General features: G+C 37.4%; 2 protein-coding genes and 1 pseudogene across 2 annotated transcripts; 2 read left to right on the top strand and 1 right to left on the bottom strand.

Moving 5' to 3' along the window:
• Positions 1-1,839: 1,839 nt before the first annotated feature.
• LOC120092143 (tyrosine-protein phosphatase RLPH2-like) lies at positions 1,840-5,546 on the bottom strand. The gene is made up of 4 exons (XM_039050357.1): positions 4,931-5,546; positions 2,643-2,710; positions 2,349-2,528; positions 1,840-2,200 (listed from the first exon to the last, which is right to left on the bottom strand). Exons 1-4 carry the CDS (start codon positions 5,457-5,459, stop codon positions 2,030-2,032), a joined length of 948 nt encoding a protein of 315 aa, XP_038906285.1. The 5' UTR covers positions 5,460-5,546; the 3' UTR covers positions 1,840-2,029.
• On the top strand, positions 2,717-4,922 carry LOC120092144 (annotated as a pseudogene).
• Positions 5,547-24,289: 18,743 nt separating the features above from the next.
• Positions 24,290-25,285, top strand: LOC120090771 (trichohyalin-like). The gene has a single exon (XM_039048479.1). It carries the CDS (start codon positions 24,290-24,292, stop codon positions 25,283-25,285), a length of 996 nt encoding a protein of 331 aa, XP_038904407.1.
• Positions 25,286-26,399: the final 1,114 nt, after the last annotated feature.

Genomic DNA, 26,399 nt, shown 5'->3' with positions numbered 1-26,399 from the left:
CAAAATTGGGGAAAAAGGGTTTTAAGGAAGAGGAAGAAAGGACCTGTTTCCAAAGAAATAGTCAAACAATAGCAAAACCAAAATAAACTGCCGGATTCATATCGGCGCCGGAGATATTTCCAACGTCAGAGATATCGACACTCCAAGCTTCAAGACTTGCCGCTCGGCTCAATGCCGCAGTCACCTCCTCATTCCTTTCGTTAATGAATGCTCCTCTATTTTGTTGATGGCATTACCAGTCACCGTCAGTTTTCCTTGTACCTTCGAGCTCAAAAAAAAAAAAAAAAATCCAATTTCTCCGGTGCCGGCGCCGAAGGTGGTGGTAGAAGACTAGGTCTGGGTTTGACACCGTTGTTGAAAGTTGAAAGATGGAGAATGAAGTTTGACTGTTGACTAACTCTAGGTTTCGTGTTATCCAAACCTTCTCACTAATATTATATATTAATAAAAATATATATTTTCGTAACGGTCCAAAATGGTCGCGTAGCTCCATTTTTCATCCATATTTTTAGTATAATATTTATACGAGAATATATATTATATGTTTTTTCTCTCAACATTAATAACAATCCATAATGATATTGTTGGGTTAAGTTTATTAATAATGTAGTATATTGATTCAGAAAAATGTAAGTTAGTCTCTAAAGTTCGTTTTTATCAAATTTGATTGAATTTTTTATTATTATTATCATGTAAGAATATACTACATACAAATATTTTATTTTTTTATAAATCTTTATTACACAATAAATTTTTTTATTATCAATATACACATATGAATATTTTATTTTATAATTGTTTGTTAAATACTTATTATATCATTTAAGATTATATGCATATGAATATTTTATTTTATAAATTTTTATTAAATTATTATTTTTATAAAAGTACTTTCTACTTTTGGAGTATAAATATTTTTAAATACTTTTTTATATTTAAAAAAGCCCCTATGAATATTTTATTTTAGAAAATTTCATTAATTAATTACTATTATTATCATGTAAGAGTATACACATGAATATTTTATTTTATAAATTTTCATTAATTAATTACTTATTATTATCATGTAAGAATATTATATGAATATTTTTATTTTATAACTTTTCATATGTTCTCAGTGAAAATCCTTACAATTCAGGATTACGATTGATTGACTTGACAAATATTTTGTTGAAAATTTAGGGTAAAAAACATTAATGGAAATAATTATAAAAATCCAACTTTTACTCATAGCTCACAAGTCACAAGTCACAACTCAACATTCATTTTTTAATTTTAAGTTAAAATATGATTTTGGTCGATGTATTTTAAAATTTGTTCAATTTTAATCAATGTATTTTCAATTATTTAATTTTAATCTACGTACTTTATATTATAACTCTGAACCTTTAATGTTGTATTTAATAGATTTGAAAGTTTTAAAATAAATAAAAAACATGAGGCTTAAATTTTTAATTTTATAAGTCTAGAGACCAAATAATATGCAACCAACTCCCTCAATTATTGAAAAACTACAATTTAACTTATTTATTTGGTATAGTAAAACTAGACCATTCGGCATTCACTACCTAATTTAAGAGAACGAATAAGATATTACCATGTTTGTTTTTAATTAATATCATCATATATACTAATCAGAATTTTACCTAGTTCACTAATTGTATAATTGAAAATCGAACTATCGATTTTAAGATGATAATTGATGTCTGTTATTTACTAAGTTATGCTCGAGTTAGCACTTGAATTATTTTGTTTATTACCATATTTTTTCTATGTATAAGATGTTTAGATCAAGAGAATTTTGCTATATGATCAAACACCAGATTAAAAGAGGCAAAGTGGGCATAGCAAGAAAAGGAATCCAAAAATTCTTACTACAAACAGCTTGTAGTGAACTTATTATACATATTAAAACATCATGAGGTGATTACACAAGGCAAAAAGAAACATGTTGCAACTCAATTCTAATTTCTGTATACACTGTAACTTCTAAGCCATCCCACTCACTTTCCGTCGTCAAAGAAAATGATTACTGTTTCATGTTATCAGTATCACGCACAATTTTCATCGACGGAAGCACAATTGCAGCTACAGGCTTATCGTTTAGTCCGCCACCTTCATCAATGATGAGTCTTAAGCCATCTATATGAAGTTTGCCATGGTGTCCACTTACGACGATTATTGGCTTCTCAGATAGTTCCTGCAAGATACAATCCAGACGCGTCGATTTCAGTAAGTTTTTACCGTGTAAGGACGAAAACCATTTCAATTCAACTGAGTGAGGAATTCAATTTCATTTTCATTAAAAGAACAACACAACTGATATGTGTACGAATTTGAGTTCTCACATTTGGAATATCCCAAACATTTTTCCTCCCACTAAAACATTCTATCTTGGGCACTTTGGTGTCTTTGGCTTTCAAAGAATTCAGTTGCTCTTGAACATCTTTCCCTCTCTCTAACCCAGCGTGGACAGAAATCAATTTATAGTGTTTGATGCCATCTTCTGTCTCCAAACAGACATCATCCTGGAATCAATTACCAAGATCATCCAATAGATATTAGAGACGAACGATATTATTTCTGGCCATTCATTTAGCTAAATATTTTGATATGTTGTTGCTCGAGAGTGGAAGACTTGCCTCTTCATGTACCCAAGCCATATTGGAAAGGAACTTCTTGTGTTCATCAGGCACCGCCTTGACCAAATCTGAGAAACAATGTTACGTTACTTAATTAGATAACTTATGAAACAAGAACAAACTATAGAAGGTATCATTTAGCATGTTAATTAAACATAATTTCATATTCAAACAACTATAAAAATCCTAGTCAAATACAATGTCCACAATGAAACACGGAAGTCTATCCGATGTCTTTGTTATGCATTGAAATTCAACAATCTTCCCAATTTTCTCTGTCAATCGTTAAGTTTTTTGTAGTATCAATGGCCGGTGCTATCAAGGTCCATGGAATCCCCACTTCCACAGCCACTGGTAGGGTTCTGGCTGCCCTTTACGAGAAGGATCTTCAATTCGAGCTTGTGAATGCCAAATAACATGAAAGGGAACACAAGAGAGAGCCCTTCCTCTCATTGAAACCCTTCCGTCAAGTTCCACGGTTACAAGATGGAGATCTGACGCTTTTTGAATCTAAAGTGATTATGCAATACATCTTGGGAAATTCTGCTAGTAATGAAACCCAGTTGATTCCTCAAGATCCCAAGAAAGGGGTGCTCGTATTAATGTGGATTGAGGTGGAGAGCCACCATTTTGACCCAGTAGCCATGAAACTGATGTTTGAGCTGTGCTTAAAGCCAGTTGTTGGGTTGGGTGAGGCAGATCCTGCAGTGGTTGAGCAAAGTGAAGCTGATTTAGGCAAAGTTCTCTTATATCTGTGAGAAAAGGCTGTCTGAGTCAAAATACTCAGGAGGTGAGTTTTTCAGTTTGGCTGATCTGCACCATCCCCCTGTTTAAGNCCCTTCCTCTCATTGAAACCCTTCCGTCAAGTTCCACGGTTACAAGATGGAGATCTGACGCTTTTTGAATCTAAAGTGATTATGCAATACATCTTATATCTGTGAGAAAAGGCTGTCTGAGTCAAAATACTCAGGAGGTGAGTTTTTCAGTTTGGCTGATCTGCACCATCCCCCTGTTTAAGGCTACTTGTCGGCCACACAGTCCAAGAAGCTGTTTAAATCTAGACCCCATGTTAATGCTTGGGTGGCTGATATCATAGCCAGGCCATCTTGGGCTAATGTTCCTGAACTTTGCAAGTAATGGAATCTTAGACTTTGCAGCTGAGTCCTTCACTCGATGTTATGCATTTGAGTTGAATTAGTAAGTTGGTACATGCAGAAGACTGTAATGAAAGTGCCCACTCTTCCTTCACTGTCCCTTTTCAACTTCCCTTACCGGGGGAAGTTTGTTCTACTATTCTAACTTTTATGGAGCTCTTCCCTGCTTTTTTAATGGCGCCCTCAAACCTTTTTGTTCAAGTTCATATAAAATAGAGGTCCTTTGGTGCAATTCCATTAATGCTGCACTTGAACTAATTCAGACAGAATGCAAAAGTGATTAAATTCGCTCTCAGTCCATTTGCGTGTTGAATCGGTAATTTCATAGCACGCTTACGTCAATAGAAGACTAAATTTCATTTGACTTCAAATCGTGGGCCAAATTTCATTTATTCCCTTGAAAAAGGACCATCCATCCAGCAGAACCTTCAAAATCCTGTTGAAGACATGTGGGGATAAAAAGAAATCTAAAGATTGAATTATTTGTTTTCATTTTCCACTTCCTTGTGAGTCTGTACCTTTTTTACCATAAGTCATAAGTCTCTTTTCATTACTCAAGCAACGTCTCATTTTCTTGTAAAAGAAAAAAAAGAGTGAATTATCAGTAACGACTAGAGAACACTGATACAAAAATGCAGAAGAAAAGTGTTAAATCACCAATCTTCAACACTCTCGTCACTTGTAGGCTTAGAAAATGTCAAATAAGAGGAAATTAATTTCAATGACTTGGACACGGAATCCCTACTCTGAAACCATGTTAAATAACCAATCTTCAACAGAAAGATACAGAGACATCCTGCTATCATGTCCAACTACACAGTCCCCTGCCCCCAATAAACTTTCTTTTTATAGTTTAACAACGTAGGGTTGAGGTAAGCTGAGCTTATCAATCACTAATGCTTTCATTTTTGTCATGTTATCCTAGTTCAGATTAATCTAATGAAGTGGTTCTAAAGAAACATATGCTTAACAACTTTGAAGGGCCAAAGCTAATAGTCAATATCCAAAACTTCCTTCACCAAGACTGAAAAGGAAAACATGACTCAACCACGAAATGTAACTGAAAATTGAAAATATAATGAATTCAAGGCAACATCCCACTAATAAGTAAGAAAAGGAAAAAAGAAACTGTACCAGCAGATCCATGAGGAACACCATAGGACTCAAATGTCGGTCCAGCATCATAAATAGAACCCTGATAATCAGTCCCTTTCGCCAAATTAGTTTTCACCGTAATTTTCCCAGCCCATCTCCTCCCTTGCACATGCATATTCTCATACCCCTCGCCTCTGAACCACCCTTCTCGCTCTTCGTTCTCCTCGAACTGCGTCCACGTATCCGAAAACGGCGACCCATCGGCCGGAGGAGGCAAAATTCCCAGGAAAGCGGCGAAGGCAAAATCGTGATTTCCGGTGAGGAAAACGTGCTTCTGATTTGGGTATCTGGAGGGTAAATTGACCAAGAAATCAATCACTTCTCGGGTATTCGAACCTCTGTCGCAGTAATCGCCCAAGAAGATTATGAGAGCGGAGTTGAAATCCGATGGCTGAATTGAGGACTCGAGATTCGACCATAAGTTTTGGAGCTTGGTGATGTATCCATGGACGTCGCCGATGCAGCAAACTACTCTGGTTTTGGCCGGAATTTGATCGGAATGTGACATTGGATTGACGACAAGACGATGTGGTGAATTGTGTATAGCTGAGCCAGCTGCTATGATATTTGATTTTGGTTGGATCCCATAGTTTGATTTTTTAATTTAATTTTTCAGTTAAAAATAAAAATAAAATGAGGTCAAGTGAAAAATTGAAACTTTCAAAATGAAAATGAAAATAAAATAATTCATGAAAACGTTAGTTTCTTTCTCCTTCTCTAGTGGGTTAAAAATCACTTTAGTTTTGATACCTTAAGTTTGATGAAATTAACTTTGATTTGTAGTATTATATCACAATTTAGTTCATCAATTGCAAAAATTTTCTTAAAATCAGATATTATATATATTTTTAATATTTATAAAAATTGAGATATCAAGTTTCATAAAATCAACCTTTGAATCTATAAACTTTAATTTGTAGTATACAAGTATGTAATAATTTAGTTAATTTACTTTCACAGTTGTAATAATTTAATAAATTTCAAACTAGGGTATTAAAAAAAATCTCTTTCATAATTTTTTTTACTGTTTTCAAATAAAAAAAGAACCAACTTATTTATAAATATAGCAAAATATTATTATTTATAAGTGATATCGCGATAAAAATCTATCAGTGTCTAATAGATATCTATTGCAGTCCATCACTCATCAATAGATGTCTATTGCAATCTATCATTGATAGATAGTGGTGATAGACAGTGACATTTTGCTACTTGAAAATATATCTAGTAGTTTTATCATTTAAAATAATTATCGTAAAAAAGTTCATTAAAATTATATATATAACAATTTAGGCTATGTAACTTATAAACCTATCAAGCCCCTAAATAGTTTAGAGCTCTGTCAAGGTAAGAAATTTCATTAAAACTTAACGCTAATTTTTACAATAAAGACTAAATTATGATAAAATCTAGTATATATGGATTAAATTGTAACAAATATAAAAATAGCGGGCGTTTGGGTACTAAGTTGGTTATTATAGTTTGTGCATTATTATAGTCTATAGGTTATAATAGTTTATGTTTATGATGCAAAGTATTTTAGTCGTTTGAGGTGCTAGTCTAGGTAGGAAGAATGAGTACAAACAATAGAACACAGAAAGATTTGAATAGTAATACTCTAATTAATTATATGTTATAACAGTTAAAAACACAAACTATTATGAAGTCCTAAATATGGAATGATTTCTTCATTCATAACGACTAAATTGTCACTTTCTTGAAAGTTCAGGAACCAAAAATGATTTTTAATATTTTTTCACCCACTATTGCAATTATTACAAGGATGAAGATTTAAACTTTAAGGGACGTTTGGGATAAGGATTATCCTAAGACTATAATAATTACTCTTGTTATAGTAAATACCATATTGTACTCCCCAATTAGCTATAATCAACACTATTTCAAAACCTCATTTGCTATAGTATTTACTTTTTCTTTTACTATTTTACATTCATCATTTTTTTTATTATTTGTTACAGTGTTTTTACTTTTTCTTTTACTATTTTACATTCATCATTTTTTTTATTATTTGTTACAGTGTTTACTATTTTTTTTTCAAACTAAAATAATTTACACCTCAAACACATATTATTATAACTCAAACTAAAATAATCTAACCCAAACACAAACTATTATAATCTGACTATAATAATCTATGACTATAATAACCAACTTATTGCTTCAAAAGTCCCCTGAACAGTTTTACAAAATGGTTATAACTATTTTGTAACTATCAAATTAAATGTAAGTTTTCTTTAGACAAAAAAAAAAAAAAAAAAAAACCAGAAAAACTAAAAAATAAAGGAAAAATCACAAGCAAACTTCGACACAACCTATAAAGGGAAATTTGAAGTCCATAAAATGCTTGAACCAGCAAATCCCTCTTTAACTAGAAGATGAGCTATTACGTGGGATGCACACACTACAAACTAAAAAATAAGCCTATAAAAGAGGCACAAATGTTGGGTTTTATGTCCTAAAACTCGTAGATAGTAAATGTAAATAATTGGCTGTCATCAATGAAGAGTTAACGATGTTATTTCAATAAGTTTTATTGATTGTGTTATATTCGTTTTATCTTAATAACCCTAAATCTAATAAACTAACATTATTGGTTGTCCTATGAGTCTTGAACTGTATGTGGATACATACAAGGATCAATGTTCAAGATACAACCTAAATGGTCTATAGTATAGGGATAAGGTTGGGTACCTTATCCTTGTGACACTATGGATATAACCCACTTTGAATTTGATACAAATGCACTGGTCCAACGTGTTTGTGTAAGTAAATGCAAGTGAGGGTATCCTACACAATGAGTTTCCATAAGTCTAGACCGCGAAACAATAACCACTAGATGTAACACCGTTGACTAGTTAGGTTTCTATTTCAATAGGATGACTTAGGCAACTTAGTCTTAATCCTGAGTGTATTATAAACTCTTGTTCACGAGGGATTGTCCTTTGATTTGTATGGGTGAGAGTGGCGAGTTCGCTGACTCAATAAGCCTACAATTTTGGGGACAAGATCAAGTAGGGAGCTGAGAACATAATAATACAAGATGAATTTCACTTCCTCACGGCTTTAAGGTAAGTAGATGAATGTTCCCTAAGTGGTGTCTTTATGACTTGAATAAAGGGCCCTACTCTCTCACTAGCCCGAGAGGAGTTTTTGTTTAATGGTTGAACTATAAACAGGTTGTTCATTAGAGGAGCACTCCTACCTAAGGATACAGAGGTAACCTAGGGGTAAAATAGTAATTTGACCCAGTTGGTGTTACAAACACTCATGAAAGACTAACTTGCTGTTATTGGTCTATATCCACAAACACAAAAATATTTGTACACTAGTGCAGTTGTAGGTCTTTAGTAGAATTGAATTCATATTAAAACCATAGGTTAAAATTAATGTGTATTTGATGTACATTAAAACTATAGGTTATGAGAAAAATACAATTGAATATGATTCAAATGGAGGTTAAATTAATATTTGATATTTAATTTAGTAATTATTTTATTGGATAATTATATAATTATATAATTTAATTTAATTAATTGAATTAAAACGATAGGTTATGTGAGAGATGTTTCATTTAAATATGATTTAAATGAAATTATTAATTAAATAAGGTATAATTAATTCTTAATTATTTGTTTATTATTTATTAATTTTAATTAAAAAGATAACTCCTACGTAGGAGAGTTATCTGAAACGTGGGTGATCCCACATCCCTATTTCTCTATTGATCAAAAGCACTATGTTTTTTATCACAAAGGAGACACAACACACAGAAGAGTTCTATGATTATTTTTTCTCTCAATTTCCCATTCTCCAATCTCAATCTTTTTTTGGTTTCCATAAACCACACCTCAAATCTCAGAGAATAGGGAGATCACTCTTATGGTAGTGTTAATTTTGATCAAAGGGAGATTTGACCATTTCATTTGAGTCGTCAATGTAAGTAAGGTTTCCTATCGCTTTTCTCTATATTCTTTAATTGCATGATTAACCTAGGGTAATTTTATAGTAGACAATTTCTTCGTTAGTCTCTGTATAATTTTCTGGAATTTCCCAAGTATTTCAGAAATCCCAAATTAATAACGAGTTTGGTTCTATGATTTTTGCTACGTTAGGGCTTTCATCCCTTCAATTGGTATCAGAGTCATCTCATTATATTAATTTAGGTTTCTGAAATTTGCACAGGTTGTTTTTGTGGGATTAATTGCATTGTGAATGTCAATTTTGCGAATGAATGTTTATAGTAATTTATGGCCATAGATTTTCATTGATTCGATCAAATTTGTAAAAGCCTCTATGTTTTTTGGACATTTTTAATGAAATTTGATATCTTTTGGAAGTTCGTGTTTAGAATTAGGACTGAATTTGATGAAGACCGAGACTAATTTTGGCCAAAACAAAGAACAGTCGAAGAATTTGTCCAGAAACGCAATCTGGTATTGCAACGCTGCTCACAGTGTTGCCACGCTATGATAATGCAACGTTGGGGCTGCGTTGCGTGCGATTTAGCAATAGTCCAGGTTGTTTCGATTGGTTCGGTCGGTTCAAAGTGATTTGGTCTACTTTAGCATTGCGTTGACTTAGTTCGTGGTTTTGGGGCCTGATTCGAAGCGGGTTGGGTCGGTTCAAGTTGGTCTGGTCCAGTTTTAGAGTGACAAAAGCTTATTTTAGGATAAAATTAGCATAATAATTGTAATTTATTGCTTTATTTTATCCTAGAGGCCAAAATTATAGGTTCATTTGCTATTTAAATACTTTATGGATGTCATTTAGATAAATTCCACCATAGGTTACGCATGAGCATGCATTTTTAATATGTTATAAGTGTTATAATGTATGATTTTAATGCATGATGTGAATATGATTTCATGAGTTATTTAACGTATTATAATATGTTAAATATATGAAATAGGAAAAGTATGATGCATGGCATTACTTAGGTAAATATAAAGAGTTATATTTATTAATTCTTATATATGCTTGGTAGATTTTCATGAATTTGTTTAATATAAGTGTTATATTAATAAAATTGAAAATCAATTTACATTGAGCATGACACATCCATAGTTTTGTATAATTGTTATATTAAAGTCATAAAATGCATGTAATATGGTTTTCTTGTTAATTAGCATTTGATTGTTACTCAAGTAAACCATAGAAAGCATGATTATAGGGCTAATAATTAATTTAGTAATAGTTATAAAACTAATATTTAGTAACCGTCAACATATAATAAAAAGTTGCATGCAAACTTAGGATCTTAGGAAATTAGATTTAATTTTAAAATTTTTAAAATTAATCTAGACCTTAAATCACATTAATTCTAATAAGATTAGAATTTCGTCCTATTTGTTTTATAGATTTAAAATATGACTGATAGGACAAACAAAATTTTAGGTTATAAGGGAACTCTACAAGTGAAGTTCTGTCTAGGTTAGGGGATCTTAATGAAGGATTCCATTGAAGGGGAAACCTTGAGCGGAAGCGGGATCGTCCTAAATCCCATTTTTATATAGAACTAAATTTTACAGAAAAAGAAATACAGTTTATGCATTTACAAAATTACAACATGCTCATTAACAAAAAAAACTTAGGGTTTCAGAAACCCTTTATCTTCGATTAAAAACCCTTGAACTAGAATTAGGCACTACCACGAAGGAGTCCTTGGTATTCTCAGGCTGAGAATCCAGGAGATGTGGGCTCTGGTGATTTTGGTGAGGGAATGGACGTGATTGAGAGACATGAAGAGATGAGAGCAATCAAATTTTTCTTTTTCTCAGAGAAGTCACAGAATCGTTCTGTGCTATATCAGGATGATGAAGAAGATAATTCAATATTTGCCAACCACCGACTATATAAATGAGTGGAGAGAAAAATGGGGAGGGAAGTTAATTCCCTCCCATTAATTCAATTTTAATTAAAAAAAAAAACTTAAATTAATATAATATAAATTATATATAATAATTAATTATATATATATAATTATATGTTATATCATATATAACATATAACCTATAGTTTCAATATTGTATCATATACAATATAATCTATAGTTTCTTTCCTCTCATAAATGGTATTTAATATAAATCACGTTTACATTAAATTCAATTATATGAATCCAATTCACATAATTAATAATTGGATCATATTCAAATATTTATTTTCTCTCATAAATAATATAATGTATCTAATACATTATAACAATTATATCATATATAATTAATTTCCTCAATTAATTTGAACAATTCAAACTAATCCAAAAATTGATTCTCATTTAGTCCTATTGAGCTACCAAGGGGACCTTATGGACTTGTAGCTTGAAGCTCCAATAGTACGTGAATAATTAATCAAACTCTTTAATTAAATTATTCACCATCCGTTAACTGTCGGGCACTCTACTAAAGACCGACAGCTGCACTCTTCAAACTACAGATATATTTCTGTGTCCATTGGATATACCCAATCAACAGTACATTCATCCTTCACAAATTACTTGTAAGTATAATTGGTTCGAAATTACTATTTTGCCCCTGTAGTTATATCTAATTCCTTAAGTATCACTGATTCCTCTAATGAACAATAGATCATAGTCCAACTATGACTAAACCCCTCTCGAGCCAGGAGAGGGTGTAGCGCCACATTATTTAAGCCCCAGAATCATCCCTTAAGGGAGCAATTTATCTACTTACCCCGATCTCGGGGAAGGAGTGAATTTCTTCTTGTGTAGTTGCATTCCCAGCTCTTCAATTAGACGAATCTCGAAAATGAGACTTATTGAGTTGGCGATCTGGCCACTCTTACCCATACAAATCAAAGGACTGCCCTCATAGACAGGAGTTCAAAACTCACTCAGGATTCAGATCATGTTACCTATGGTCATTATGGTGAAATGTAAGTCTTTATTATGAACGATGTTATATAATGAGATTAGACATTTCGTGGTCCGGTATTATACAAACTCCTTCGTATATAATATCTCCGCTCACATGTCTACACATGAATGATCAAGATCATATCATTTGTAGCACTTTACAACAATTGTAACACCTACAAAATGGGTCATACTTGTAGTGTCACTAGGATAAGGTATCTAACCTTATCCATCTAAGATAGCTTGTAGAAATACAAGCTATTGCAGCTTTTTACTTAGAATTATGAGGGTTGATGAGCAGAGTATTCATTAATATGCTATGGATTCATGTGGAATAATGAGCTTATGTCGATCAACATTGAAAATTCTCGCTAACCCTATATCATGCGTTATTTTGCGTCAAAATGTCTATTTTCGTAGCTATCACAGGAATCGGCCGCATGCATTGATCCTAGACCATAAAAAAGTTAATCACATGTGTTGATCTTCATGAAGACCAGTTCGTCGCATGGAATGCTACAACTACAGAGTAATAACCGCGATAAAATGTCGATCGTAAAGTGGGTGGATTGCGTTGATACTTCAGAAGAAATAATCATGAACGCATACCTTAGGAGTATCAAAGTGATAAGATAATGAAATTTCCTCTACTGCGTAAAAAATGGCAGTGATTCAGAGTGGGATTACCAATGTTGTTAGTGTTTGAGCTCTATAAATAGAGCCTTAGAGCCCAAATTCAAAGCATCTAAGTATCTGCCTTAGGCAGATTCTTGTGATCAGAGATGAGAGCATGAGCAGACAGTCTTTGAGAGTTCTTCATTCTCACAACCCTTTTCGAGTGACGACCGGAGCTTCACCAGAGATAAAGTTCGAGAGAGACTACTCCACCCCCCCATCCATGGTACCACTAACAACCTTGACATACATCTGATGGAAGCAAAAGATTGCCTACATCTGGCCCTCCACCTTTCTTCTTATCTCTGTATTGTATTACATTTTGGCTTAAGACATTAATACATTTTGTAGTCAATGTATCTCTTTAGTTCCTTCAACACCATCTTCATCATCTTCTTCTACTTTATCATCTTTCACTCTCATCGTAATTAGTTAAGTGTTGATTGCAAGAGTTATCGCATACTCAATCATGCAACATAGAAATATGATGCATGTAGCAAACCACTAAGAGGTGTGCGTAGCGCGAGTATAGTGAGTCAATCCTCTTTGCTTAGTGCAAAACTATTGCAATGCTTGTCTATGAGCTGAGCAGCTATAACCAACTACCCGAAAGGGTAAGTGATGAAACTCACTAAGCAAAGTAAGCAGTGTTTCTAGTGAAGGAACTATTAAACAAGAGAACCATTGAGTGGAAGCAGATTGTTCCAAACCCATTGTGAAGGAACAAAGCATTTACAAACAAACAACAACAGTTATACATCATCGAGTAAATTACAACATGCTTTTAAGTTAAATACACAAAGAATCAAGTGACATACCTTTGAAGAACTATTCTTCGAGAATTTCCCTCGATCAGCACCAATCAAGCATCCAAGCAAACTCGATCAAGTGCACGAACACAACGAATAACTAGTGAAAATCACGAACTTTCAGATCCTCGAACACAATTGAGTAAGACTCAATCCTCGACCCTTGAATAGCAAACTTGATACTACCAAGAGGTCACCTTGGTATTCTTAGTGTGAGAATCCAGGAGGTATGAGCTTTGTGTGGATTTGGTATAGGGAAGAAGAAACTAAACGATTGAGTAAGTAGGAGAATGAGAAACGTCTATCGTATAGAGTTGGATACTCGATCGTATAGCAAACGAGGAGTTATCGTCTAGTAACGAGGAGCTTGATCGTTTACTCTCTCAAAGGCTATCGTATAGCTTTTCTTTACCCAATCGAATGTGTTGCGATTTTGAAAAATGAAAACAATTTTCATTTTTATCCTTCAGTTATTAAAACTGATAATAACTTCCCACTTGATTGGTTAATAGAGAAAAAATAACCAACCACAATTATCTTATAATTGTTTATGTTATAAATAAATATGATAACTAATTTATCATATTATATTTATAACCTATAGTTTTAATATCACATCATATGTAATATTTAAACCACAGTTCTTTTTTCTCCTTTATGACATTTAATATAAATCATATTTATATTAATTCCTCCAATTAATATATCAAACACATCAAATCAATTATATCACATATAATTGAATTAATTGAATTATATCATATATAATCAAATTCCCTCTCGTTAATTTGAATATTTAAAACTAACCCAAAAACTTCTCAACATGAATCCATTGAGCTACCAATGGGACCTTATGAACCTGTATCTTGAAACTCCAAAGGTACGTGAATAACTGACTAAACTCTTCAATCACGATATCCACCATCCGTTAACTGTTAGACATTCCACTAAAGACCAACAGCTGGACTCTTCGCACTACAGATATATTTCTGTGTCCATTGTATATAACCAATCAACAGTACGATGACCCTCCACAAATCGCTCGTAAGTACAGCTAAACCAATTTACCATTTTACCCTATAGTTATATCTAACACCTTAAGTACTATTGATTCCTCTAATGAACAATACATCATAGTCTTACTATGAGTAATCACTTCACGGGCCAAGAGAAGGTTGAAGGATCTCTTAATGAAGAGCATCCATGAGCGCGTTCGGATCTTTTCAATTTCACCATGATCGAAATACAACATATACATTCTAACATACAGTTATGCAAATAACACTAATTAAAGGCATGCTTTGAACAATAAAAAAATACAAGGAAAGAGTTCTCATACCAGTTGAAGACCATCTTCAAGTTTGGAACTCAGATGCAGCGGAAGACCTTTACGCGATCTCTATCGCCCAACAAACAAGTCGTCTGCAGCAGCACGAACTATCACAAACAAGTGAACAACAGCGGGGACGACACCACCAAAATGGAGCCCTTGGTATTCTTGGAGTGAGAACCCAAAGTGTGGTCTTTGGTGAGTTTGGTAGAGGTAGAAGGAAGAACAAATCATGTAGACGATAAGCAAGTGGGAGAGAAAAGGAAGCTATCATATAGCTAAATGCTTATTGTTTAGAAGAAGCTACACGATCGTGTAGGTTTTACTAAGTGATCGTTTAGTAAAAGGTGGACGATCATTTAGAAAACACGGCACACTATGTGATCGTTTAGGAAAGCTAAGCGATCGTTTAAAGACTAGTGCGTGATCGTTTAGGTGTGAGATGTGCGATCATTTAGGCGCTGAGCGACTATCATATAGGCTCTCGGCTATGCGATCGTTTACGTTTCCACACCGATGCCAATTTTTTTCGAACTTTTTGCAAAATGAAACAAATTTTCATTTTATTCTTCGGTTACCATAACCGAAGCGGTTGCTCTCACTAATGCACGCCTGAGAGAAATTTTAGGCCAATTATCATATAATTAACCAATTAAATGATTAGTAAATATAATAATATTATATTCTTATCCTATATTTTGATATCACATATCTACTATAGTAATTTCTCCTTTACTTGATATAAATCATATTTATATCTAAATTCCTCCAAAATAATATATCTCATACATTTAATTAATTATATCATATATAATCAACCAGTTCAATTATATCCTATATAATCGAACTCTCTCTTGTCAATTTGAACATTTCAAACTAACCCAAACACTGATTCTCGACTTTATCCAAGCTACCCAGGGGACCTAATAGACCTGTGGCTCGATGCTCCAACGATACGTGAATAGTTGACCAAACTCTTTAGCCACAAGATCTACCATCTGTTAACTGTCAGGCATTTCACTAAAGACCAACAACTTCACTCTTCTTACTACAGATATATTTCTGTGTCCATCGGATATAACCAATCATGAGTACGATGACTCTTCATAGATGCTTGTAAGTACAACTAGGCCAATTTATCGTTTTGCCCCTATAATTACATCTCACTTCTTAAGTACCACTGGTTCCTCTAATGAACAATATAACATAGTCAACTATGTGTGAACACCTCTTGGGCCAAGAGAAGGTGTGTGGTGCCATATCGTTCAAGCCTTGGAATCAGCCCTTAAGAGAGCTATCTATCTACTTACCCCTGCCTTAGGGAATGAGTGAATTCCATCTTATGTAGCTGAGTTCCTAGCTCCCAAATCAGACGAATCCCCAAAATGGTAAGTTTGAATCGGCTACCTGGCCACTCGCACCCATACAAATCAAAGGACCGCCCTCAATGGCAGGAGTTCCCAACTCACTCAAAATTGAGGTCATGTTACCTATGGTCATTCTAGTGAAGTGAAGTCTCTGTCATGAAAGTTGTTATATAACGAGATGTTAACACTTCGTGGTCAGGTCTTATATAAACTCTTTGTATCGGATGCCCGCTCGCATGTCCCCAACACGAATGATCAGGATCAGACCATTTGTGACAAGTCACAACACTTGTGACCATTCCACAAACCGGGCCACATCCGTAACGTTACCAGGATAAGGTTTCCCTCCTATACCCATATACTACAGACCATTTTGGTTCACTCAAGACATGATGTATTTGTATGTCACCACATACATGCTTAAGGTACATACAGATAACCAGGGATTTTATGTTTATTGGTTTGTGGTAAGGCAAATAAAAAATATAACTGAGCAAAAAAATAAGATGTGAAGTAAATATCATATATTATACAACACAAGCGTTCGTACAAGCTATTTATAAACTACAGGACATAAGACTTTAGGGCATCAACCCCAACAATCTCCCACTTGTCCTAAAGCGAAGTGGGGTGTACATAAAACTAGTACAAAACAATAAACTAGGGCATAAAAGTCAAGTACAAGAAAATCTCCCACTTGCCTTAGTCCAGCCGCAGGCGGTCCTGTAGACCCATACTCTATGTGTTTGCTGTGCCTGTGAGTCCTCGGCTTCTTGAAGTTCATCACTGCCCCACTATTATCACAATATAGGGTAATGAGCCTTGACATATTTGGAACAACTTCCAGTTCTATCAAGAACTTCCAGAGCCAGACGACCTCTTTAGCAGCTTCGCAAGCCGATATGTACTCTGCCTCCATAGTGGAGTCGGCGATGCACCCCTGCTTAGTGCTTCGCCACACTACTGCTAAGAGTAAAGACTGACCCTGATGTGGACTTGCGAGAGTCCTTATCAGTCTGAAAGTTAGAATCCGTGTATCTAGTAAGGATCAAATCCCTAGAACCATACACGAGATGTAGTCCATCGTTCTCCAAAGATACTTGAGAATGTTCTTCACTGCGGTCCAGTGACCCTGGCCTGGGTTAGACTGATACCTACTGACTATGCCCACAACGTAGTAAATGTCTGGACGAGTACAGAGCATCGCGTACATCAAACTGTCAATGACAAACGTATATGGGACTCGTCTCATCTTTTCAACCTCTTGATGGCGTCTTATGACACATATCTTTAGATAAAGTGACTCCATGGCTGAATGGTAGTAGGCCCCTCTTAGAGTCCTGCATCGAGTACTTGAGCAACATCTTGTCAATGTATGATGCCTAAGACTATGCTAACACTTTGTTATTACGATCTCGAAAGATCTGTATACCAAGAACAAACTGAGCCTCTCCTAAATCTTTCATTTGGAATTGGGTCGCTAGCCAGTTCTTAACTACAGTCAGTAGACCTACATCATTCTCAATGAGTAGGATATCGTCACGTACAACACTAAGAAGGCTACTGAAGCGTTGATAATATTCTTGTAGACATAAGGTTCATCAACATTTTGGTCAAAGCCATACGACTTGATCGCAGAATCAAACTGTATGTTCCAAGATCGAGATGCCTGTTTCAACCCATAAATGGACCGATTTAGTTTGCAAACTTTTTACTCTTGACCTTGGGCTATGAATCCTTCAGGTTGCACCATGTAAATTGTCTCCTCAAGATTGCCATTTAGAAAGGCTGTCCATTTGTCAGATCTCATAATTATAATAAGCTGCAATGGACAGGAGGATGTGGATCGACTTTAACATGGCAACTGGCAAGAAATTCTCGTCATAGTCGACTCCCTCTACCTGGGTATAACCCTTTGCCGCAAGTCGAGCCTTGAAGGTCTGTACCTTCCCATCAGCACCCCGTTTGTGCTTGTAGATCCATTTACAACCTATAGGTCTCACCCCATCAGGCTGATCTACAAGGTCCCATACTGAGTTGAAGTACATCGACTCTATCTCGAGATCCATGGCCTTGACCCATTCATCTTGGTCAACATCTTCCATTGCCTTCTGATAAGACAACGGATCCTCAACGTCGCCATCTGCTACCATAGCAAGGATTTTCGTGAAACCCAGGTAGCGAACGGGTGGGTTTGCAACCTTCCCACTACGTCGAGGTTCCCTTAACTCTTGAGGTGGAATCGACCTACTAGATGAACTCCCATCAACAACTCTTACTGATGTAGCAGGCTCTTCAACAACTCTTGTTGAAGTTTCAGTAATTTCATTGGAAAGCTCATGCAACACGACTTTACTTTGTGGACTGTGCTCTCTTATATGATCCTTCTCCAGGAAAGTAGCATTCGTTGAAACAAACACCATATTTTCCGTCGGGTCATAAAAATAACCCCCTTGTGTACCTTTGGGGTAACCTACAAAGGGGCATAACTCGACCGTGGTTCCAACTTATTGGGATTCGCCTCAAGCACATGTGCAGGGTAACCCTAAATGCGAAAGTGATGTAAACTAGCTTTATGCTCGTTCCACAACTCCAAATGTGTTCTCGTAACACTCTTGGAGGAACGCAGTTGAGTATGTATACGACAGTCTCCACTACGAAACCCCAAAACGAGTCTGGTAAGGAAGCGTAACTCATCATTGAGCGAACCATATCCAATAAGATTCTATTTCTCCTCTCCGGTACACCATTTTGCTGAGGTGTACCCGACGCTGAGAGTTGGGAAATAATTCCATATTCTATCAAATAGTCCTGGAATGTCGAGTCCAAAAACTCTCCACCTCAATCCGATTGAAGTGTTTTAATCCGTTTATCCAATGCATTTTCAACTTTAGCCTTGAACCCTTTGAACTTTTCAAAGGACCTGGAGTAATCATCAATAAAACTGATAAAATACTCATAGCCACCTCGGGCTCGACATTCATAGCACCACAAAGGTCAGAATGTCCTAACTCAAGAGACTCTTTGGCTCTATAACCTATTCTAGTAAAAGGTCGTTTAGTCATCTTACCCTCAAGGCAAGACTCGCACACTGGTAAAGAATTTTCTTCTAACTCACATAGAAGTCCATTCTTCACCAATCTCTCAATCCTATTAAGATTGATGTACCCTAAAAGAAGATGCCAAAGTTGGGCATTTTATTTTGGAGAAACACGTCGACGTTTTGTTTGAGTTACGGTAGTTCTAAACAATTCAGTATTATGGAGGAAATTAATGGCTAACAACCTTAGCACATATAAATTTGACTCCAGATTTGCAGTACAAATAAAAACACCATCTTTATGAATAAACACTTTATCCATATTAATGAGACAGTATATTTACATTGCAATAAACACTTTATAGAAATGAGGTTCCTTTTTAGTACGGGAATGATAATTTGTAGAAATAGAAGTTATTTATACCATCTTATTTAGAATATGCGACAAAAAGAAGGAAAAAGTTGCGTTGAATGTATAGAAATTGGCTTAGAAATGCAAAAGTTGTAAAGTGTCGGAAACACACCAGCTAACTCCATTGCGATGGCAAAAAGGGATGTTCAAGTCTTTGTTTTGCTGGAAACAGGTCACTGCATGCGACGATTGCTTGAGGACAAAAAGACCAATGCATTCGCACTGCATGTGACGGTCAATCGAGAACGAAAAAGAGCAACGCATTTGTAGCGCATGAGACGATCGATCGTGGACGGAAAGATCAATGCCTTTGTAACGCATGCGGCGATCGATCCTAGATAAAAAAAATCAACTCATTTGCACCGCATGCGGGGGTCGATTGTAGATGAAAAGAGCGACGCATTCGTGGGGATTTTTGAAATTGTACAACTTTTCTGTTGTACGATCTGACAAATTGAATGTGAGCAGAGCGGACATTTCCACCAAGCCGTGGCAGAAAAAGCAACTTTTCAGAGCGAGACCACTGATGAAAGAGGTGCCAAGGTCTATAAATAGCTACATAAATTCCAAAGAAAATGAGACTGGTCTGAAGAGACACTTAGAGAAAATTTGGGAGAAAGACGAGACAAGACCGAAAGGGAAGTCTTGGAATCCACAAATTCATCCACAAGCCCGAAGGGAAGCTCTGTGCAAAGATCATTTCTACCTGGGAAACCAGCATGAGAAGGAAGTTTCCCACCTCATTCCTCCTACACGCAGGGAAGCAAATCGTCTCTGATCTAGATCTGTGTCAAGACATTGACATACTTTCCTTATTTGTTCTCACTTTCTATTTATCAACTGTTATTCATTTCTAATCTTCCATTCATTGATTTGTAACAAACGCTTATCTTTATCTCTTAATATCATTATTGTATTCATCGTCATTTCTCTGTTCTCCACCATACATTCCTCGTCCATATCTCTCATCATGTGTAATTAATCCCCAGGGTAAGGGAAAGGATTGAGCGAGTAAATTAATCCTTGTTGAAGAAATCAACTAAGTTTAGCTAACGCATGCTCAACAACATCTTCACCTGTGAGAGCAGAAGTGAAGATATTAATCCACCTCTCGAAAGAAGGTTGGAAGAATGCGTTAATAAAGCAAGAAGTATTTCCAGAGATGGAAACAACCTTGCATTCGCAACGTTCATCCTTGATTCACTATAGAGATATGGGAACGCGGCCGATCACTGAGAAGTGTAAGCCAAGGGAAATCGGAACCTTAGTTGCATCCTCAACAGGATTGATGAACTTGCGATATCCTTTCCCCCAACCCATTCTCTTTCTGACACATTTCACAAGACTTGCCACCACATTCCATTAGATACTTGCACATCTTCACAGTCAGCCATTTATTTGTTTATTTATTTGTTATTCATTCATTTTGTCACCGCATTTTATTTTGTCATCTCATTTTATTTTATCATCGCATTTTATTTTATCATCGCATTTTACTTTGTCATCGCATTTTACTTTCCCAATACAATTCATTATTATTTTGTTTTCAGTTGCATATATCACATTAATATTGCATTGATCATCGCAATCCCCGTGTTCGACCTTAGATCACTTTGTGAAACTTGCGTTGGAATTATACTTAGTTCCAGCACAAGAAAACTTGTGACACGTGCATACTACATGAACGCATACTATAAACGCATATCAGTAGCATCACATACCTTATTTTAGACGTAGTATCGCATTTATTATCGAGAAGCGTGATTCATCATCACATCCACACGTCATCGTCCACATCATCCATCACCATCCACAATCCATTTCCCCATCTTTTCGGCGGCATTACATTACATTTACATTCCATTACGTTCTGTCCGCCGCAATTAAAAATTCATTTCAACAAGTTTTTGGCGCTGTTGCCGAGGATTGACAATTTTTAGAGCTGAATGATTTTGTGATATTTTGCAGGACAAATTTCTATTGTACAGTCTATTTACGGAAGAGTAGGCTGATGGTGCATGAGTACTGGAACAGAGCCAGAATTCAACGCCGACCCAGAGATCGAGAGAGCTTTTCGCAGAAGAGCACGTCAAAACCGTACTAGGTGTAGGAGAAATATGGCAAACAACAATGGGAGGCCCAAGTGGAATCAGGGAATGAATCGGCCACCGCAAGACCCAGTCTTTCTGGCTGCTGATCGCAACATCCCCATGAGGAACTATGCGACGCCTAATCTATACGACTTCTCGTCTGGTATTGCAAGGCCTATAGTAGAGGAGAACGCCAAATTTGAAATTAAGCCTATCATGCTCCAAATGATTCAGAATGCGGGTCAATTTGGAGGTTTACAAGGAGAGGACCCGCATGCACATCTGACCAGTTTTGTAGAGATGTGACACATTCTCGGCCCTGGCGTGACTCTAGAAGGCATTAGACTATATCTTTTTCCGTATACACTTAGAGACGAAGCAAAGAGGTGGGCTCATTCGTTGGAGCCAAATGAGATAAATTCTTGGGATCAGTTGGTTGAACGGTTCATGAAGAAATTCATCTTAGACCGCATCTCGCGAAATACGGATGACTGGGTTGATGATGGGTATGGAGGAAGAGGCCCAGAGCGAAGGAAAATGGAGAGCACCATTGTACCAGCTGATACAATGACCACATTGGCCGCCTAGATGGCCGCAGTCACCTCGCTCCTCCAGACAACGACTATAAATCAAGGAACTCTCTCGCAGGGTGCAGCGCAAGTCAATGTGCTAACGCAAGTGGCAACAGTGAGCTGTATATAGTGCGGAGGGGGTCATTCAGTGGAAATCTGCCCGTCAAATCAACAGTCAGTATATTCTATCCAAAATAACCCATTCAGCAACACGTACAACCCAGGTTGGAGGAATCACCCCAACTTTACTTGGGGAGGGAACAATGACCAGGGGGGGGCCAGAGAAATGTACAGAACAATCATTCCAGGAATAAAGGCAATCCTCTAGTTTTTCACCACCAGGGTCAAGGTCAGAGTAACTATCAGAACAGGCAATCGCACAACCAACCCTCTTCATCTAACACCTCATCCAATTCGTCGTCCTTGGAAGCTCTGCTTAAATAATATATAGAAAAGAACGATGCGATCATGCAATCGCAAACATCTTCCATCAGGACTTTGGAGGTACAGGTTGGGCAGCTTACGGCCTAACTTAGAAATAAAACACCTGGTACGCTGTCCAGCAACTCGGAAGCACCTAGACCAAGTGCGAAGGAGCAATGTCAAGAGGTGACATTGGGCAGGCAAGCCTGATTGCCTACGGGGATGCGTTTGCGGTAACAGTGAAAACCCTTTTTAAATAACATCCATATCAACTATCTTTACCGCTTTATTTACCGTCTTATTATTGCTTTATTGGAATTAGTATATTGTTTTATTGAATTAGTTTCCCTGCCTACTTGAATTTATTTCCATTTCAATCTCAGCTCGCGTTGATTTTAATTTACTATTGAATGAATGATTTAATAGAACACCACAATGCCTTATCATTAAGGTTTTGGGATAAGCGTTGCGATGTTGGTGATACAATGAAATGTCAGGTATGCATTGTGTCGACGGGTGTATCTTGCATTAATAGATACACTTTGCGCCCGTCCTCCAAAGATGCATTGCGTTGACGGATGAATGCGCTCGTATGTACCTGTCTCTTATACACATCTAGATGTGTATAAGAGACAGCCCCAATGCCTTATCATTAAGGTTTTGGGATAAGCATTGCGATGTTGGTGATACAATGACATGTCAAGTATGCATTGCGTCGACAGGTGTATCTTGCATTAATAGATACACTTTGCGCCCGTCCTTCAAAGATGCATTGCGTTGACAGATGTGTTGCGCTAGTATATACATTGCACTCGTCCTCCGCAAATATGCATTACGTTGACGGATGTGTTGCACTGGTAGAAATACTTTGCGCCCGTCCTCCGCAAATATGCATTGCGTTGATGGATGTGTTGTGCTAATATATACATTGCACCCATCCTCCAAATATGCATTGCATTGTCGAATGAGTTACATTAACAACTAAACATTACGCCCTTCCTATAAAAAAAAAAGATAAAATATTCGCGGAGAAGGTAATCGAACAATTGTTTCAGCTCCTGAGGTGAATTATTACACAGCAGACGAAATGACGTCCTTTCCTACTATGTCATAATGGGAGAGGCGCGGCAGGCTTTTTGGATTACCAAAGCCTGCCAACACACCGATTGCGTTGGGCCCATCAAGGCCCAACCTATAAATCCCCCCCTCCTTGCCTCCTTTTGGAGCTCACTTGCATTCTCTTCGCGAAAATCCTACAAAAAAAAAAACCTTTGCATACCTTGACCACCATCCACACTTTCTTTTGAGAAAAGAAAATTACCATCTTCTTTCCCTTCACCGCACTTATGGCCGGACAGTCATCTCATTACTCTTCCCAACCATCACCCCCTTCCCATGCACCTGTCACCGCGTGGGAGGTGGCTTTCCTCGCCACCTCGTCGCCCAGCCCAAGCCAACCCCTAGAGTCGATGCAAAACCCAGACGAAAACCCTCTGCGACTGCAACACCATCCACCTACCAAGAGGGGACGAGCGCGGAGAGTGCCCTTGCCACCAGACCTGAGTTGGCGCTCCCTATACCTTCAACCAAGAGTGAGCTGAAAAGAAAAGATGACAAAAAGGTATTTGAGAGTATCCTGAGCCATTTGGAGAGGATGTGGGGTTGCTGGAGGCCGGAGTAGTAAACCAACCCCTGTTGTTGGAGGAGAAGTTAGCTTTAGCTTCGCGGAGGATGGCCCTCACCATCTCAGATCCTAAGGAGACTACCTCAACAGACTCTAATGAGGGACCCATAAGGACTATTCTAGAGGTTATGGAGGCGAAGAAGTGGATGGAGAAGTCTGAAGAAAAGAGGGAGGAGAGAAGAATTGAAGAAAAACAGGTAGAGGAAGATGAAGTTGCTCGGCTGGAGAAAGAGCATAAGGAAAAGCGGAGAAGTGAGAGAAAACAATTCAGGCGAGAAAAGAAGCGCCTGAGGAAAGAGAAAGAGAGAAGGAAAAGGGCAAAAAGTGTGGATGTTGACGGAGAATCAACCACCGCAAGGGTGGAAGTGGGGGTGTCGGTACAATTTAAACCATCAACGCAACTACAAGCTTCATGGCCACATTCCAGACTAGTTGCGTCGGAGGCTCAAATCCACGGTTCAGACGACAAGAAAGACCCTGACATCTCCCCATTAATGCGGCGTTGCAAGCAGAATGTGCCGCAAGGGTCCACAGGAGTCCCAACAATTCATGAACGCATAGAGAAAGAGAAGGAAGAAAGAAGAAGAAAATTAGAGGAGAAGGAAGAGAAAATGGCACGAGCGCGCCAAATCATTGCCTCGGCCGATTTAGCTAGACGGCTTTATGATGAGGAGGTTCGTCGTGACAATGCAAGGGAAGAAGAAAAAGAGAAAAGAAGGCTCGAGGATGAGCAGCGCATTGCACTCAACTCTGAGCAGTTTGAAAAGGAAATGAGAGAAGAAGAGGAGGCGGAGAAGAAAGAAAAGGAGGAAAAAGTGTTGGGCTGCAAAGAAAACATTCAGCACACCAGAGAGCGAAAAAGAAAAGAATGGGAAGAATGGGAAAAGGAAGAGAAAGAGCAAAGCAAGGAGCGGAAACACATTCAAAGACAAAATCCCACCTTGCGTCCGCTCAAGAAAAAGGCAAAGCGAAGGTGGAAAGCAATGAGCTTGCGTCGACTAAGAGGTGTCCAAAAACCAAGAAGGAAAACGATGATTTATTGATGGAGATGGGTTTCTTTCCTGCGCCAGCGCCACTACCAGATCTTATCATCAACATTGTGGTAGAGCATGGGTGGGAATCTTTCTACCAGTGCCCATCCATAGTCATTCCATCGATAGTGAGGGCCTTCTACCATGGCCAGCTCCACGACACCGAAGATGCGGTGATCGTTAACGAGAGGGTAGTGCCATTCAGCACAGAGTACATCAATCAGCTCTACAAGTTGAAGAATTTCATGGAAGTACTGGGTAGCAAATTGATTGATGATCCTACCGAAGAAAATATGGAGGAATGCGGAACGTACTAATGCAACCGAGCACCAAGTGGACAGTGTCCTTGATCGACATCAAAAACCTCGCCTCCAACCGTCTGTTGCCTGAAGCGCGCCTTTGGGTCTACTTAGTGAAGAGACGGCTCATCCCGACGTTGCATGATAAAACCATTTCAAGAGATATAGTCATAGTCGCATATTACATTGCGCGCGACATTCCAATTGATGTGGGCCAGCTTCTTACAAAGTAAATCTGAGGTTATGTAGGCCGCGTCAGAGGCAAGTACTTCTTTCCACGGACGGTTTCTAGCCTATGCCTTTCTGTGGGCACGGGCATTGAAAAAGAACCCATGTAAGAAGTCCACGCCCTTATCAGCACGAACATCCTGAGAGTCCTTCTCAAGAATTCGCCGCATTGCCCCAAGCCTCCACCGAAGCGGCCCCTCATCGACTTGAATGCGCCGTAACCACTAAGACCCAAGAAACGGCACCGCAATGACAAAGGGAAGGAAATCATCTAAGGAAGTGCATCGCATTAGCAAACCAATTTACCCTTGGACCCCTTACCCTTAGTCATCCGTCCACCAAGCTCTACGACTGAGCCCCTTTCCTCTCTTCCTGAACAATTTATAAATCTCCTCCTTGCGCCCGACTCCAACCCTGCATCACTAGTAGCTTCCATCCGCCATCCATCTCCACTCCACTTTTCCTTGCAAACATCAACGCATGTTGATGACCCACATGGTTTGGGAGTAGGCCCTTCCGCTCAGCCCCAAACTGATGTAGGTGAGACATCTACGATGCCACCCCCCACCGCATCCATAGCTACTGCCTTCGAAGACATG

Source organism: Benincasa hispida, chromosome 11 (genome assembly GCF_009727055.1).
Source record: "Benincasa hispida cultivar B227 chromosome 11, ASM972705v1, whole genome shotgun sequence".
NCBI classification, from domain to species: domain Eukaryota; kingdom Viridiplantae; phylum Streptophyta; class Magnoliopsida; order Cucurbitales; family Cucurbitaceae; genus Benincasa; species Benincasa hispida.
The sequence above is the reverse complement of the archived record's forward strand: the minus strand, read 5'-3'. Positions and strand labels throughout refer to the sequence as shown.

Bases quoted from the DNA above. Each gene is read 5' to 3' on its own strand.
- LOC120092143 (XM_039050357.1), bottom strand. From the start codon at position 5,459: ATGTCACATTCCGATCAAATTCCGGCCAAAACCAGAGTAGTTTGCTGC. The intron at 2,711-4,930 runs GTACAGTTTCTT...ATTGTTTCTCAG, and splicing joins TGTTCCTCATGGATCTGCTG to ATTTGGTCAAGGCGGTGCCT. The intron at 2,529-2,642 runs GCAAGTCTTCCA...AATTGATTCCAG, and splicing joins TGGCTTGGGTACATGAAGAG to GATGATGTCTGTTTGGAGAC.
- LOC120090771 (XM_039048479.1), top strand. From the start codon at position 24,290: ATGGCCCTCACCATCTCAGATCCTAAGGAGACTACCTCAACAGACTCT.